Source organism: Aplysia californica, unplaced genomic scaffold (genome assembly GCF_000002075.1).
Source record: "Aplysia californica isolate F4 #8 unplaced genomic scaffold, AplCal3.0 scaffold00185, whole genome shotgun sequence".
Taxonomy (NCBI): domain Eukaryota; kingdom Metazoa; phylum Mollusca; class Gastropoda; order Aplysiida; family Aplysiidae; genus Aplysia; species Aplysia californica.
The window spans coordinates 1,019,950-1,033,038 of NW_004797455.1; the positions used below are offsets into that span (position 1 = coordinate 1,019,950).

Genomic DNA, 13,089 nt, shown 5'->3' on the forward strand with positions numbered 1-13,089 from the left:
ATAGTGTTCGTTAAAAAAAACCAACATGAAGCTGCAGCGAGCACCTAGTACATCTCTGTGATTGGCCCACATATTGATGACGTATTTCAGTTCACCTATCTATTTTTATCGTCTTCCAGGGCTTCCTCGCCAGTTGACGAGATCTCACCGTGACGGACCCGCTTTGCCGCTTCGCGCATTCCAGATCTAGGTTTCATCGCCGACTGTTTGGGCTGTGTCTGCACGCAGGCTTGTGTGTGTGTCTGTGTGTGCGAGTGCACACGCGCTTGTATTGTGTGTGTGTGTATAACTTTGAGGAGAAGGTAAATTTATGGAAGGAGAATGGCTGAGGTTGTTTATAAAAGGTTTACATAAATTAATTTTTTTTTTAAAGCGAACAAACACGGCGAGATCTAGAATCTAGTCAACAGTAAAAGTTACTGGCGAGGGAAACCCAAGAGTCTTGGGGGAACCCCGGAAGACGACAAAATAGATGGCGGAAATACGTCATCTATATTTGGGCCAATCACTCTATGTGCTGCTAGATCTAGATCTAGGTGCTCGCTGCAGCTTCATATAAACAAAAAAAGAAAACATGATGCCCTTATGTTGCGTTCCCAGGGACTCACATCGTAGTATGTGCATGCGAGTAGTTAATAATATTGTAGTACCGACTCGGTCCATCCCGATAGCGCAGTCAAAGGGTCACGGCAGGGTCACTAGAGTCTAGAGACAGTAGCAAGCAATTCCCTGTCCCTAGTATACCAGATAAAAAAGGTGCGGCTTATTTATAAATACAAAAACTACTGTATGTTGAAGGCTTTATATTCTGATTCAAGTTCAGATTCATATTATAATTTAAATCACTCTCCGGGGCAGTCTGGGGCACAAAGTGACCCACCCGAAGAATAGGCCTAACGAAGGAGAAGCAGAGAAGGGAAATCATTTTACTTACTTACAATAAGTTACAAGTACAAGTTACCCATCCTTGAGCCTTGACTCGTCATTAATTTGAGTCATTAATCTAGCTAGAACTAGATCTAGAGTCTAGGCCTTCGTACCCTTGCGCCGTTGGGTACCATCATATTTGGGATCTACTGTAGGAGCATGCTTTCTCTCCGGTCAATTGTAGTAAGTTGTGCAAGTTTACAGTTTCGAAGGATAGGCGTTTCAAATTCAAAATAAGCGGAAGAAAGGAAGAGAGCGGTCAGTGAGTGTAAGTTGTATTGTAAGTAAGAAGAGAAAAATTCTTTACTTACTTCTCAAAAATGTATTTCACAGCATAAACCGCAACAGACAAGTACACTGGAACGAGCAAATCACTCAACTGGGCATGGTAGATACCATTATCTGTATTTTTAAGAACATCCCATGTTCTATTCCCTGGTAACCAAAATGACTCGGCCCAAACAATATCGGACACCCTCTGCAGCAGTTCCGCCATGATTATTGATTGACAGAAGAGAGCAGTGAGCCAGGGCAACAAAGTTGCCAGTTTTCCCAAATGCCAAGTTGTACGCCTTCTTTGAGGGTTTTTTTTTTAATTTTTTTTTTTTAATTCGATTCTTTTATTTAAGATACAAAATCGTAGAACGATAATTCATTTTTTAAATGGACGGCTTGAGCACTCAGAATCATTCTTTCAACAGATGCATATCACCTGTCCCTTTCTCTCAACAAAATAATCTATATTTTTCATTTACCACAACTTTCGATGAGACCTGGTCTAAAGAAAACTTTGCCCTGGCAAGGCTTGACAAATAGTCCAGGCCCAGAGATCTTATAGGCCTATCACCTATCACCAGGGAGAGCTCGGAGAGCGTGGAAGGGGTGGGGTGGGGTTGAGGGTTGAGTGTTGAGGGCTTGGGCTTGGGTGCCTTGTGCCTGAGGCGACATGTTAAAATAATATGTCCATGCACTTAGTACTTAGCCTATGCACGCCAAGAAAAGAACGTAACCTTACGATTATCCATTATTCGCGGTTTATTGGGAAGATACTTTGGGGATAATGAAACCCCTTGTAGCGTTGGCGCCGTCGTTCTGTACCCCAACTGTTACGCTCCAGGTGTTAGTGCTGGCACAATTATACACTATACACGCACTGTATTTATGCAGTTCTATAAGCCATAATAATACATCATGTATGTAGTCTTGTCGACGTGAATACATACACTATAGCCAACACTCCAGCTATTTTTGTTTTCCACCTTCTGATTCACCGTATTTAGACCTATTAATTTCTGTTATTTTCTTGGAATCTGGGGGACATATCTCTACGACCCTCGCGAGATGAGCCTGGTCGACGAGCAGCTAGATCTAAGAGTCTGTCTGTGGATGGATCGAGGCCAAGGGTTCTATAATGGGTATGAATCTAAAGGACCACAACAATTAATGTTATATCACCTCATTGAGGGCCTGTACTAATAAGTCATATATGATAAGATGGGCGTGAACCTCATCAGGGGCCTGGCGTTGATTACCACGGACCAAGGGTATTTTACATGAATTTTTCTAATTTATTTCACCCAGGTGGGAATGGGCACCCGGCTATTAGACTGCATGGTCAGTTATTTAGCTTTTCGTCGTTCTTGCACTATGCCCAGAGACGTTTCTGAGTATCTGTGGAGTCTGCTGGGGTAATTTAATAGCTAACTAGCAGGTTTTATATTGCAGTAGGTATCGCGTGAACTACAGTTCAGTCGACGATTCCACTTGCGTTGATCGAATAAATGGATCTTTTTCTCGGGTCCCAGCACCTTTTCTTGTCACAGGTCCCAACGATGAAGTTTAACTTCGATGAGTTGATCATTTTTTTCACTATCCACGATGACATCATAAGTAGTAGTAGTAGTAGTAGTAGTAGTAGTAGTAGTAGTAGTAGTAGTAGTAGTAGTAGTAGTAGTAGTAGTAGTAGACTAAGTAATAGTAGTACATGTAGTAGTGTAGTAGTAGTAGCAGTAGTTACTGTTGTTGTTGTTGTTGTTGTTGTTGTTGTTGTAACCTGATATAATAATACGCCTATATTAGTAATCTGATTGCCTATTCCCGGGAGCAGACGTTGGAAGCGACCACGACCTTGTGATGATGGCCTTTCGCCTCACCTGGAGAGGGTTGGAAACAGTGGCGGGGCGCCATTGGTGCAATTGGTGCAAGCGCTCCACGTAACCCTGGCCTTCCTTCGCCCCCCTCTCCCCCTTCCCCCTTTTCTAATTATTCTAAACCAGTCAGTGCTCTAGAACTACATACTGGTACTAGCCTACATCCTTGCGACCCGTCACCCGCTGGCTGCGCGCGCGCCAGTGAAGAGACAGACGGCGAGGGGAGTTTAAGCTTGTCGCACCGTTTGCGGTAGTGTCTGCTGGGAGTAAGCAAAATCTTTGCACCAAAGCACAGAATTTGTCACTGTAGAGAAATCTAGGCTAGGCATGGTTCTTCCCGCACAAGAAGAAAGGTGCGTGAAACTCCTCTTTGCAGCACCAATTTGGTGCAAGCTAAAAATTTGATCCAAGTACACTAGGCTTGAGTCTACGGTAACTCATTACTCAATGAAGAATGGGTATCGAAACTGTTGTCTCCCCCAATTGTGTAGCAAGTCCTGTTCAGGGGTAAATTTTCGAATTTAGTCTGGTTGTTGGTGCTGCACGAAGTACATGTAGATCTAATTAGAAATCTTTATATCTTCTCAGATTGTGAGCATAGTGAGTTGTTAGTATTGTTTCATTTTATTGCAGCTTTTATGCGGTTTCATCTAGAAACAGTTGTAAATATAGAAAGATGTAGATTGCGGGATATCTTGCAGATTCTAACAGACTTTCTCTAGAAATCTAGATGAATCACGTTAACGCTTTGCCTCTTGTGCCATTCAGTAGGCTACAGTTAGAAGAGAAAGTGCGCATAAAAAAGCTTGGTCCATATCAGCCGCGGGATTTTGAGCCCAAGAATAATGTTCACTCTTTTCCTGTACATAGTATGATAAAGTATGAATGGCTTACGCTGAGCTTGTCCAAAAAGAAATTGTACTGTTTCCATTGTCTGCTTTTTACTGATCGATCAAGCACTGACAAGGATTGGTCATCAATCACGTTCACTGTCTCTTTGCCTTTCTCTCTCTCTCCCCCCCCCTCTCTCTCTCTCTCTCTCTCTCTCTCTCTCTCTCTCTCACACACACACACACACACACACACACACACACACACACACACACACACACACACACACACACTCACACAAACACGCACAGGGAGACTCGCAGAGGCAATAGAAAGAACAGATCACACCAGAGCGCCCGTCTACCGCTCATTACAATTTTAATAGTAGCTAGTAAACCTATTGCCCATTTGTTCACTTTCCAATTATGCACCACCTTGTCTGCAACCCACGCGACGCCACTGGTTGGAAAGCGGGGAGGCACAGGGGTGAGGTGTGATCTCGAAGGGCTAGAGCACCCAGGGATGGCAGAAGCCTTCCAAGCCATGATGGAAGGAAAGTTTGCACCACTCATTGTCATTGATGCTAGTGGCAACAATAACACAGACATGGACACGTGGATCAACACCTTCAATACAGCAGTGACTGAAACAACCAGTCAGATCCTGGGAGAGCACCGGCGGGTCAGTGGGCCCGGGTCGCGGCTGCAGGCGTCCTTGGCCTGTGTTAGATCTGGCGGACGGGAGAGTGGCCAACGCCATGGACACAATCGCTGGTGATTGCACTCCCCGGGAAACGTTACCAGCAACTATGTCAGAACTACCGCACCATCAGTCTAATAAGCCACCCCAGTAAGGTTATGTTGAAGATAATGCTGAGCGGATTGAGACCGCAGGCAGAGAAGATCATTGCCGAAGAGGCGGCAGGCTTTAGGGCAGGGCGCAGCACGGCAGAACAGATTTTCAACCTCAGAATACTGTGTGTGGGGGGTACCTCAGGCACCAACAGGACCTATGCCGTGTCTTCGTGGGTTTTAAGAAGGCCTTTAACAGGGTCTGGCGTGCAGCCTTATGGGCAACCATTTGGAAATGTAACATCAACGCCAACCTGATCAACGTCATACAACAACTATGTGACAAGGCCTCCAGCGCAGTCTACCTTAACGGCAGCATGGGGGGTTGGTTCAGGACAACGGTCGGGTTGATGTGGGACTGTTTGCTCTCTCCCACTCTCTTCGACACCTTCTTGGGGCGAATCGTGACTGGCACTCTGGTGGACCACAGAGGAACAATCAGTGTTGGAGGCAGGAAAATCACTAGCTTGCGTTTTGCCGATGGCGTCGATGGGTTGGCAGTAGAGGAACAGGGGCTCGCCACACTAGTGGAGCGGCTGGACACAACCTCAGGAGCCTGCGGCGTGGAGATCAATGGCGAGAGGGTCAAGCTAATGAACAATGGCCCCGGTGGCATCAAAGTCAGGGGCGAGAAACTTGAGACCGTCGGCGGCTTCAAATACCTTGGGTCAATCGTCTCGGATAAAGGTGCGGGACCAGAGGTTCTCTCCACAGTCGCGCAGACAACAGCTGCGCTGTCAAAGCTGAAGCCTGTTTGGGGGGGGCAGGGACGTCGCCCACAAACTCAAGGGCCAGACTAATGCGCTCACTGGTCATCTCAATATTTTTATACGACTGCGAGTCGTGGACACTGACAGCAGAGTTAGAGAAAGGGGTTCAGACCACAGGGATGAGATGTTGCGGCAGACTCCTTGGCGTCTCGTACAGGAACCACGTTTCAGAAGCTGAGGTGTGGGAGAGAGTCACCGGCGCGGTGGGGCAGCGTGAAGATCTTGCCAAAGCGGTCCTGCAAGGGGCCGTGCAGGGAAAGAGAGAGACAGGAGGGCGGAGAAGGAGATTGGAGGATAACATTGCAAAGTGGACGGGAGAGGCGATGGGTGACAGTCTGAGGAGGGCAGAGGACAGGGATGGATTGCGAGAGCTGGGTTTCAGGTGCAGTGGTGCCTCCACGGTTGCCCCAACAGCGGAATAGGGGAAGAAGGGGGAGCGGAAGATTACCTAGTCTTTATCTTGCTATCGGACACATTATACATAGTGCAGTTAAAAATTCAAGGCGCAACTTGTCCTCAAATGTCTATTTAACGGTTGAATCATTGTCACCAGTACCTTGCACAGCAGTTTATATCAATTTATCTTAACTTAATCATGTTTTTCCACTACAATTAAGCCATTATTTTTAAAAAAACTTTAAAAAATTAATTTATATATTAAATGTACTATACAAATCTTCTTCACGCGGAAAATGGAATTGCTCATATTATACGCTTCCCGCTTATCTCACACACATTTTGTTTACGCATGGCTCACGTTACAGCTCACCTATGACCCTTTTTCACTGGCCAAACTAGTTACAAGAAATTAATTTTATAGTGAACACTTTTTTGCAGTAAAAGTTCTCAAAACATGCGTTCAATAAAGATGATCTCGCGTTTAGAAAAAAACAAGACAATCAGCTTTTAAAAGCGATATTGTCCCAGCTGTAAACCTTTTAAAAATCAGTAGAAACCACCCACTGGGATTTTTTATCAGTAATACTTATCAAGGAATGATTTAGAATATAGCTAACATGCAGGTCGAGTTTGCAAAAACATTAAGACAAATTGATACAAGCCACTGTGCAAAAGCAGGAGTCGAGTTTATATTCCATAGCCGAGGAAATATATTTGACAATAAGATCCGCAACGAATTTTTGACCGCACTAAAATGTGCAGAGTAAACCTGTTCCAAACAAGGGTAGGTGAGTCTGATAAGATATGTTTGCGCCGCTCTTTCTCACTTTAAACAAATCTTTGTTCAAGTCAAACATCTGTTGTATCAATCCTTACCCAGTTTTTTGCCATCTAGCCCGATCAAATTCCTCTGAAAGTCTAAAATGCTGTGGTCCTCCGAACCATGTTGTACGGCCTCGAGACCTGGATGGTGTACCAAAGCCCTGCCAAGAAACTAATTGATAATTTATAAATGCTTCAGGAAAATTTCTCTTTAAAAGGCAGAATCCGATAAAATACCAAACGCCGAAGTTCTCAAAAGGGCAAATGCTACGAGTCTAGCTGATTTCTTTCTTTTTTGTTTTTGGTAAGTGTTTTACGGCGCTCCCAATTGCATAGGAGGTCATGTGAGCGCGCGGAACACATTAAACTTTTTCAATTGGTTGGACATTTTGAATTTTGCTCAGGTGGCAGCCGAAACCTTCTCTAATCGATTTTAGACCACAGGGATCTTTAACGAGCGCAACTTTCACACGGACCCTCCCATATCTTTTGCCCTTGTCCGAGAAGGCTAGGTGTAGATCTTTCCTACCATAAGACCAGGGATGTGGCTGAAAGACAGCAGTAAGAAAGAACCAAGGAGTAGCAGTCGAAAGGCTGCAGAAAGAGTCAGGAGCCGCCAGAGGAGGGGGTAAAGGAGGTGAGTCATGAAGGGGTGGGGGCTGAAAGAGGAGACGAAAGCAGACGACATAACATTGCTAGGGAGCAGGAAAGGAGGTGAAAGGAGACAATTTTAGAGAAGAAAATTTTTCGGTCGCTAAAGGGATTCGAATCCGGGACTTTTGAATAAGAGGCGAACACCTTAACCTCTAATTCGTATAATTATAGTTCCCGACAGACGCAGTTGGAGCAAAGTAGTATAACAGAAAATCTTTGGTTGGAGTGCCGCAGTCAAAACTGGTGGCCCGAGCACTTCAGGAATAAGAAATGCTGAAACCAACAGTGGCCCGTAATTTTAAGCTGACCGCACATCCACGCGGAAGTGTGTGTGTGTGGGGGGGGGGGGGGGGGGGGGCTTTTAGAATGCTTAAATTGTAACAACATTTTCTCTGTTAGAATTGATATCTGCCACAACAGAAGCAAAAATAATCTTAACTCTTATAATTCTTCTATTTCACTTGAGAAATACATATTCTCCTCTGCAGATGCACTGATGATAAAACATTAACTGACGAAATAGTAAAGGGTATAATAATAATAATAATAATAATAATAATAATAATAATAATAATAATAATAGTAGTAGTAATAATAATAATAATAATAATAATAATAATAATAATAATAATAATAATAATAATAATACATTAACGCTCCGAGGTATATTATAAAATAATAGCAATATATGTATAATCAATGTTTATTAACCTACATGACTTACTCTCTCCTTTTACTACCGTCAGTTACACAAGGCGGAGAGCAGTCGACGCACGGTTGTTTGTCACTGGCACCTGGCCACGTTCTCCAATTTCGGCAAATGCAGGCCCTGGGTGATTGCCTCATCCCTTATAGTGCCTCTATATAGCTTCCAATTAATGGTCTCTTTTTTTTCTTTTTTCCAGTTGGTTTCCAATACCATGTCTGATTGGGCATATAGGTCCGTCTTCGGCATTCTTAGTAATCTTAGAACATGTCATCATAGATATCGACATCTTCATCAATGTTTTTTGGTACAACATGAATAAAGGAAATACTAGACAGGATTATACATGCGTATAGCCTAGAAGCAAAATCATTTGAAAAGTATGGATCGAATAAAACACGATAAACAATCCAAAGGAAATAAAAAGATACTGTCACAACATAAAGTATCGGTCTATAAAAACAGAGTAGATCTATTTTAAAATAATTTATGGTACTAGAAATATTCAGAGGTATCACAGTGATCTAGTTCTAGCACTCTCTCTCTCTCTCTCTCTCTCTCTCCCTCTCTCCCTCTCTCTCTCTCTCTCTCTCTCTCTCTCTCTCTCTCTCTCTCTCTCTCTCTCTCTCTCTCCCCTCGACCTCTATGATACCTCTCTTTATTTATCTCTTATTCTTCTCTCGCCTCTCTCTCTCTCTCTCTCTCTCTCTCTCTCTCTCTCTCTCTCTCTCACCTTTTGTCTTAATTTTTCGTCCTCGTGCCGCAGTAGCGGTAAAATATAGACGTTCTATAGATACGGCCTAGGCCTGATGTTTCAACTTTTCTTGAATAGGATCTATAAATGGCTTAAATGGCTACCCTGGTGTTCTGGGGTAACTTGTTCCCGACTTTTGGCCCAAAATGAAAGAAAGAGCACGCTGATAGTTTATAATGGCTAAAAAGGTTCAACTATAATAATTTTTATTGTAAGCAGATCTTAATTGCCTCGTAAGTGTACGCATAAATAACACGCGGGATCGTTAGGCCGGCCAATTCTTATTATAGCTTACATATACTTACATATTGATGAATATAAAATTTCTCATACAAGATTTTAAATAAATATTTTTTTGGTACTTCCCTAAGTTGGACCCAAAAGTACTCACTTTGACTTAACAACGTTTTAAAATGCATGGACCCTAGAAGCTAAAAAAATGACACTATAGTCACTTAAAACTTACGGGAACGCAAGGTACAGAAAACTTAATTTCCACGTGCCCTTGACGTACTGAGGCCCCATTAATTTTAACTTTAAAGTGGAAGCATGTTTCTGCTTCAAAGATGTACACAAGGAGATAACTCTATGTTCTGCTTGCAACTATCGTTCATTTAAAAAATGAATTTTTTGTTTCAGTTTACTGTAATAAATTTCAAATTTTAGGTTGAACTTTGAGATTATCCCCCCCCCCCCCCCGAATGATCACCATATAATATTATTTATTATATTATAGATCTAATAACTGTTTTCCCACGTAATCCTATTTTTTTTCGAAGTTGCAATTGGCATGGGAATATAATTATTCATTGGCGTCATGGAAGAGAAATGAATCATATTGCTATTTTTTCCTAATTTATTTTGAGCCTTTTAGTTTTGGTAAAATTAGATTTATGATTCACCTACTGAGTGAAGCAACGATGACAATAGGATTTGGGTTGGAATAATTTGTCGAACACATGATAATAATGCTATTGTCAGTCTATTGGAATTGTGATCTTAATTGCCTAATCAAGGAATCTTTCAAGATATTTCAAGAAGAGTGTTTTTTTCCCCTTTTTATTGGTGGAGGGGGGAGGGGGTGGCTGAATAGGTCTAGCCTATCCTAAGAACTAAAAAAATCGAATTAGGCCTGGGCCTACATTGTATTCTCAGGTTTGTTGCCGTTTGATAGGCACATAGGCCTAAGCGACACTTCGGTGAGAAAACAGACAACCACTAGACAACTGTATTGCCTGGCTGGCCTACCTTTAGTTTTCCTTTTCAACTTCCGGTTCCGAGAGAACGGTAATGCTTAGTGTTGAACTCATTCTTTATTGAAATTTATCTGCTCTGATCCTCTTAAATACTCTACGATTTTGTGCAAAAAGAAATGTGATTAAACATTTGTGAAACCAGTTAAACCATCGACCCTTATATTTTTGCCAATTTCAAGATATTCATACTTAAACAGGCGATCTACTTCTACCTCTGGTTTGGTGTCTTCTCCTCACAACAAAGTACATGTAGTCACTGATTTCGCATTGTAACAACGATATTTTGTTGCAGTCTGTCATAGTTTTATCATTATTATCATATTAGCCTATTCTTGTGAATATCGTAGAATCCACAAGAGTCACCCAGGATGAAAATAGATGCTCCCGGTATTTAGACAATTTAGTTTTAGGAGTCAAAATAAATGGCAAATGCTAATGGGATCTTCATTTGTGTGTCCGACCTCCTAGTCAGTCACACTACCACTAGATCTAGATCTAGATCTAGATCTACACTTCGTCCTCAGCCTCACCTTTCAGAGATAGATCTATATCTAGATCTAGATCTAGAGGTAAATTTTTACTTTCACTCCCGCACACAGATGCACTGTTTCAGGGGTCAAACTGCTGTACTGTTTGCTGCAGATCACACATAAAGTAGCCACTAAAACGGTCGCAAATCAATTATTTTCAAGACAATTTCAAATCTAACTGTAAAATATCAAATTATGGGAGTGTCTACTGGGTTTGGTACTGGGATTTGCTGTTATTCATTTCCGGCAGATTTGCCCACCACTATTAATAAGATAGATCTAGATATCTAGATTCTAATTGTTTTCATCATAATTTGATAAAGACATGTGATGATTTTACTAATCTAACCTTTAAATGGTGTACTAACAACAAAATAGACAACTGGTAGCTGAGTGTGAGACGGGAGGGAAAGTAAAAAAATACCGATCTAGATTCTAAGTATTTTCCATTAGCCACCCTGAATACTGAGTACTGTGGTGTCATTTTCAAGTTGTACACTTCTCTTGGGTTTTAATGTGTAGGCCAACTGGGTAGGCTAACTAGACTCGGCACTACTTGGATATGGTGGTCCCGACTTTTGTGTAGTGTAGGCAACTGAAATATCGATACTGATTCAAATAGTTGGTATCAATGTTTTATGTTTTATCAGTAGCCTAGATCTCTAAATCTAGATCTAGATCTAGATCTAGCCTACAAAATGAGCAGTAAAATTTCACTTGTTTTTCACAAAGCAACGGGGGTTACCCCCCTGACTTAAAAAAGAACAAAACGTGGGGTGTTTCAGAGGGGCATCTCTGAATTTGACCATGATTTGATGTTTTTTGCAATTAGATTTGAAAGGCTAGAATCTATCTCTCCGGCACGCGAATCAAAAAGTAATCGTTAAGAGTTAGACTTAGAACCAGAAGTAGAAGTAATCGTTCTAGATTTTCTCTAGGTTATATTTCCCTGTCACAAAAGTCGGGACCACCATATCCAAGTAGTGCCCTAGACTCTTAAGTCTACAACTAGATCTAGATATATATACTATCCTGCCCTTGGCGCGACCAGTTCCCCATTTTTCCTTCTGTGCAGCTCGTGTGCAATCTGTTTTATTAGAGTTACGAGCCTTGTCTAGTTCCACTTTTAGTCAATCCTTTTCCGAGAACATCAGTCGTCTGCTAGTGCAGCAGTCGAGTTCGAAGTGAAAGGCTTATCAGAAACATTCTTAGACTTAGAGGTTTCTTCAGTTACTAAACTAGAGTAGCTGGTCCAACCCGCGACCACTTGTCTCTGTACCCTCTGTTATTAATAAGTAGTGGCAGGCGGATTTGCTACTTGGTTTTGGGATTTGCTGGTACTTCGTTTGAGTGAGACTACCCAAAACCTGGAATCCCAAATCTTTGAAAAGTACGAAACAGAAGTTTTGAAATATATGCTGGCTTAATTTCTAAACTGAAATATCTGAAAATAATATTCAAATACTACAAAACCTTGTATGCGATAAGTAAACTAGATCTAGATCTAGTATCTAGTCCTTCAAAAAATGTACCAGTAAATCGACTAAAAATTGATCACATGGACTTGTTTCCCCTCCGCTATACATTGGAATAAGCTGGAATCAACTTGCGACGAAAGGACGAGTCCATTGTACTTTCTAAAGGGGGGACACTCCTACTCACTTGGCTGGTACTGGGATTTGGGATTTGCTCTGCGCACCCACTACTTGCTCCAGAGTAGTTACCCAGGCCTAGGGGTAGTCGCTTCTCACTCTCCCACTACCAACTACCAGTACGAAAGCAAATCCTAAATCTACGGCTGGGCCGCTTGTGCCGACAGGCTTTTGACGTGGGGGGTGGGGGTGGTGTTGTTTGTATCGCTTTCGCTTGGGCTGTTGGGGAAACTAGATCTAGACTCTAGATCTAGGCCTAATTGGATGAAGAAAGGGTGTTTGAAAAGTTTGAAAGCAGCTGTCTCGTGTCTAAACACATGTGTTTGTCTATGCCCTGCCCTGTGGTGCTCTGCTACTTGGTTTTGCTCCTGCTACTCAAGGCAGCGCAGCGGACTCAAGAAGGGGAGTATACTCTCTACTCAGGAGTCCCAGGATTTGGGTTTGGGAGTGTCTACTGGATTTGGTACTGGGATTTGCTGTTATTCATTTCCGGCAGATTTGCCCACCACTATTAATAAGACAGATCTAATTGTTTTCATCATAATTTGATAAAGACATGTGATGATTTTACTAATCTAACCTTTAAATGGTGTACTAACAACTTTCTTGCACCTGTAATATCTGTGCGCTCATGGTCGCGCCCTGTTCCGTATGCGGTCGCGCTGAGGGCATGCGGTCGCGCCAAGGGCAGAGCATTGACATGTTAAAATGCGAAATCTGTGAATGACGTTTTGGAATGATTGACGATATCACAGTATAAACCGGAACTTTGAAGCGGCCCTGAACA

The 13,089-nt window shown here is 42.3% G+C and overlaps 2 protein-coding genes across 4 annotated transcripts in view; one reads left to right on the plus strand and one right to left on the minus strand.

The window, feature by feature from the left end:
* Positions 1-1,446, minus strand: part of LOC101859706 (ceramide synthase 2) — a 34,482-nt gene extending 33,036 nt beyond the window's left edge. Inside the window, exon 1 of the mRNA XM_005098522.3 lies at positions 1,239-1,446. Within this exon, the coding sequence (XP_005098579.1) occupies positions 1,239-1,423 (185 nt within the window). The 5' untranslated portion in view covers positions 1,424-1,446. The remainder of the gene's footprint in view (positions 1-1,238) is intronic.
* An 876-nt stretch (positions 1,447-2,322) lies between these two features.
* Positions 2,323-13,089, plus strand: part of LOC101859936 (60S ribosomal protein L27) — a 21,621-nt gene continuing 10,854 nt past the window's right edge. The window contains exons 1-2 of one of the 3 annotated variants that reach the window (XM_005098524.2): positions 2,324-2,342; positions 10,020-10,151. In XM_005098524.2, coding sequence (XP_005098581.2) covers positions 2,339-2,342; positions 10,020-10,151 — 136 coding nt within the window. In that variant the 5' untranslated portion in view covers positions 2,324-2,338. Of the gene's footprint in view, positions 2,343-10,019; positions 10,152-10,225; positions 10,364-13,089 lie in introns of those variants that run through there. The other 2 variants (XM_035969809.1, XM_035969810.1) reach the window with 2 other exon arrangements.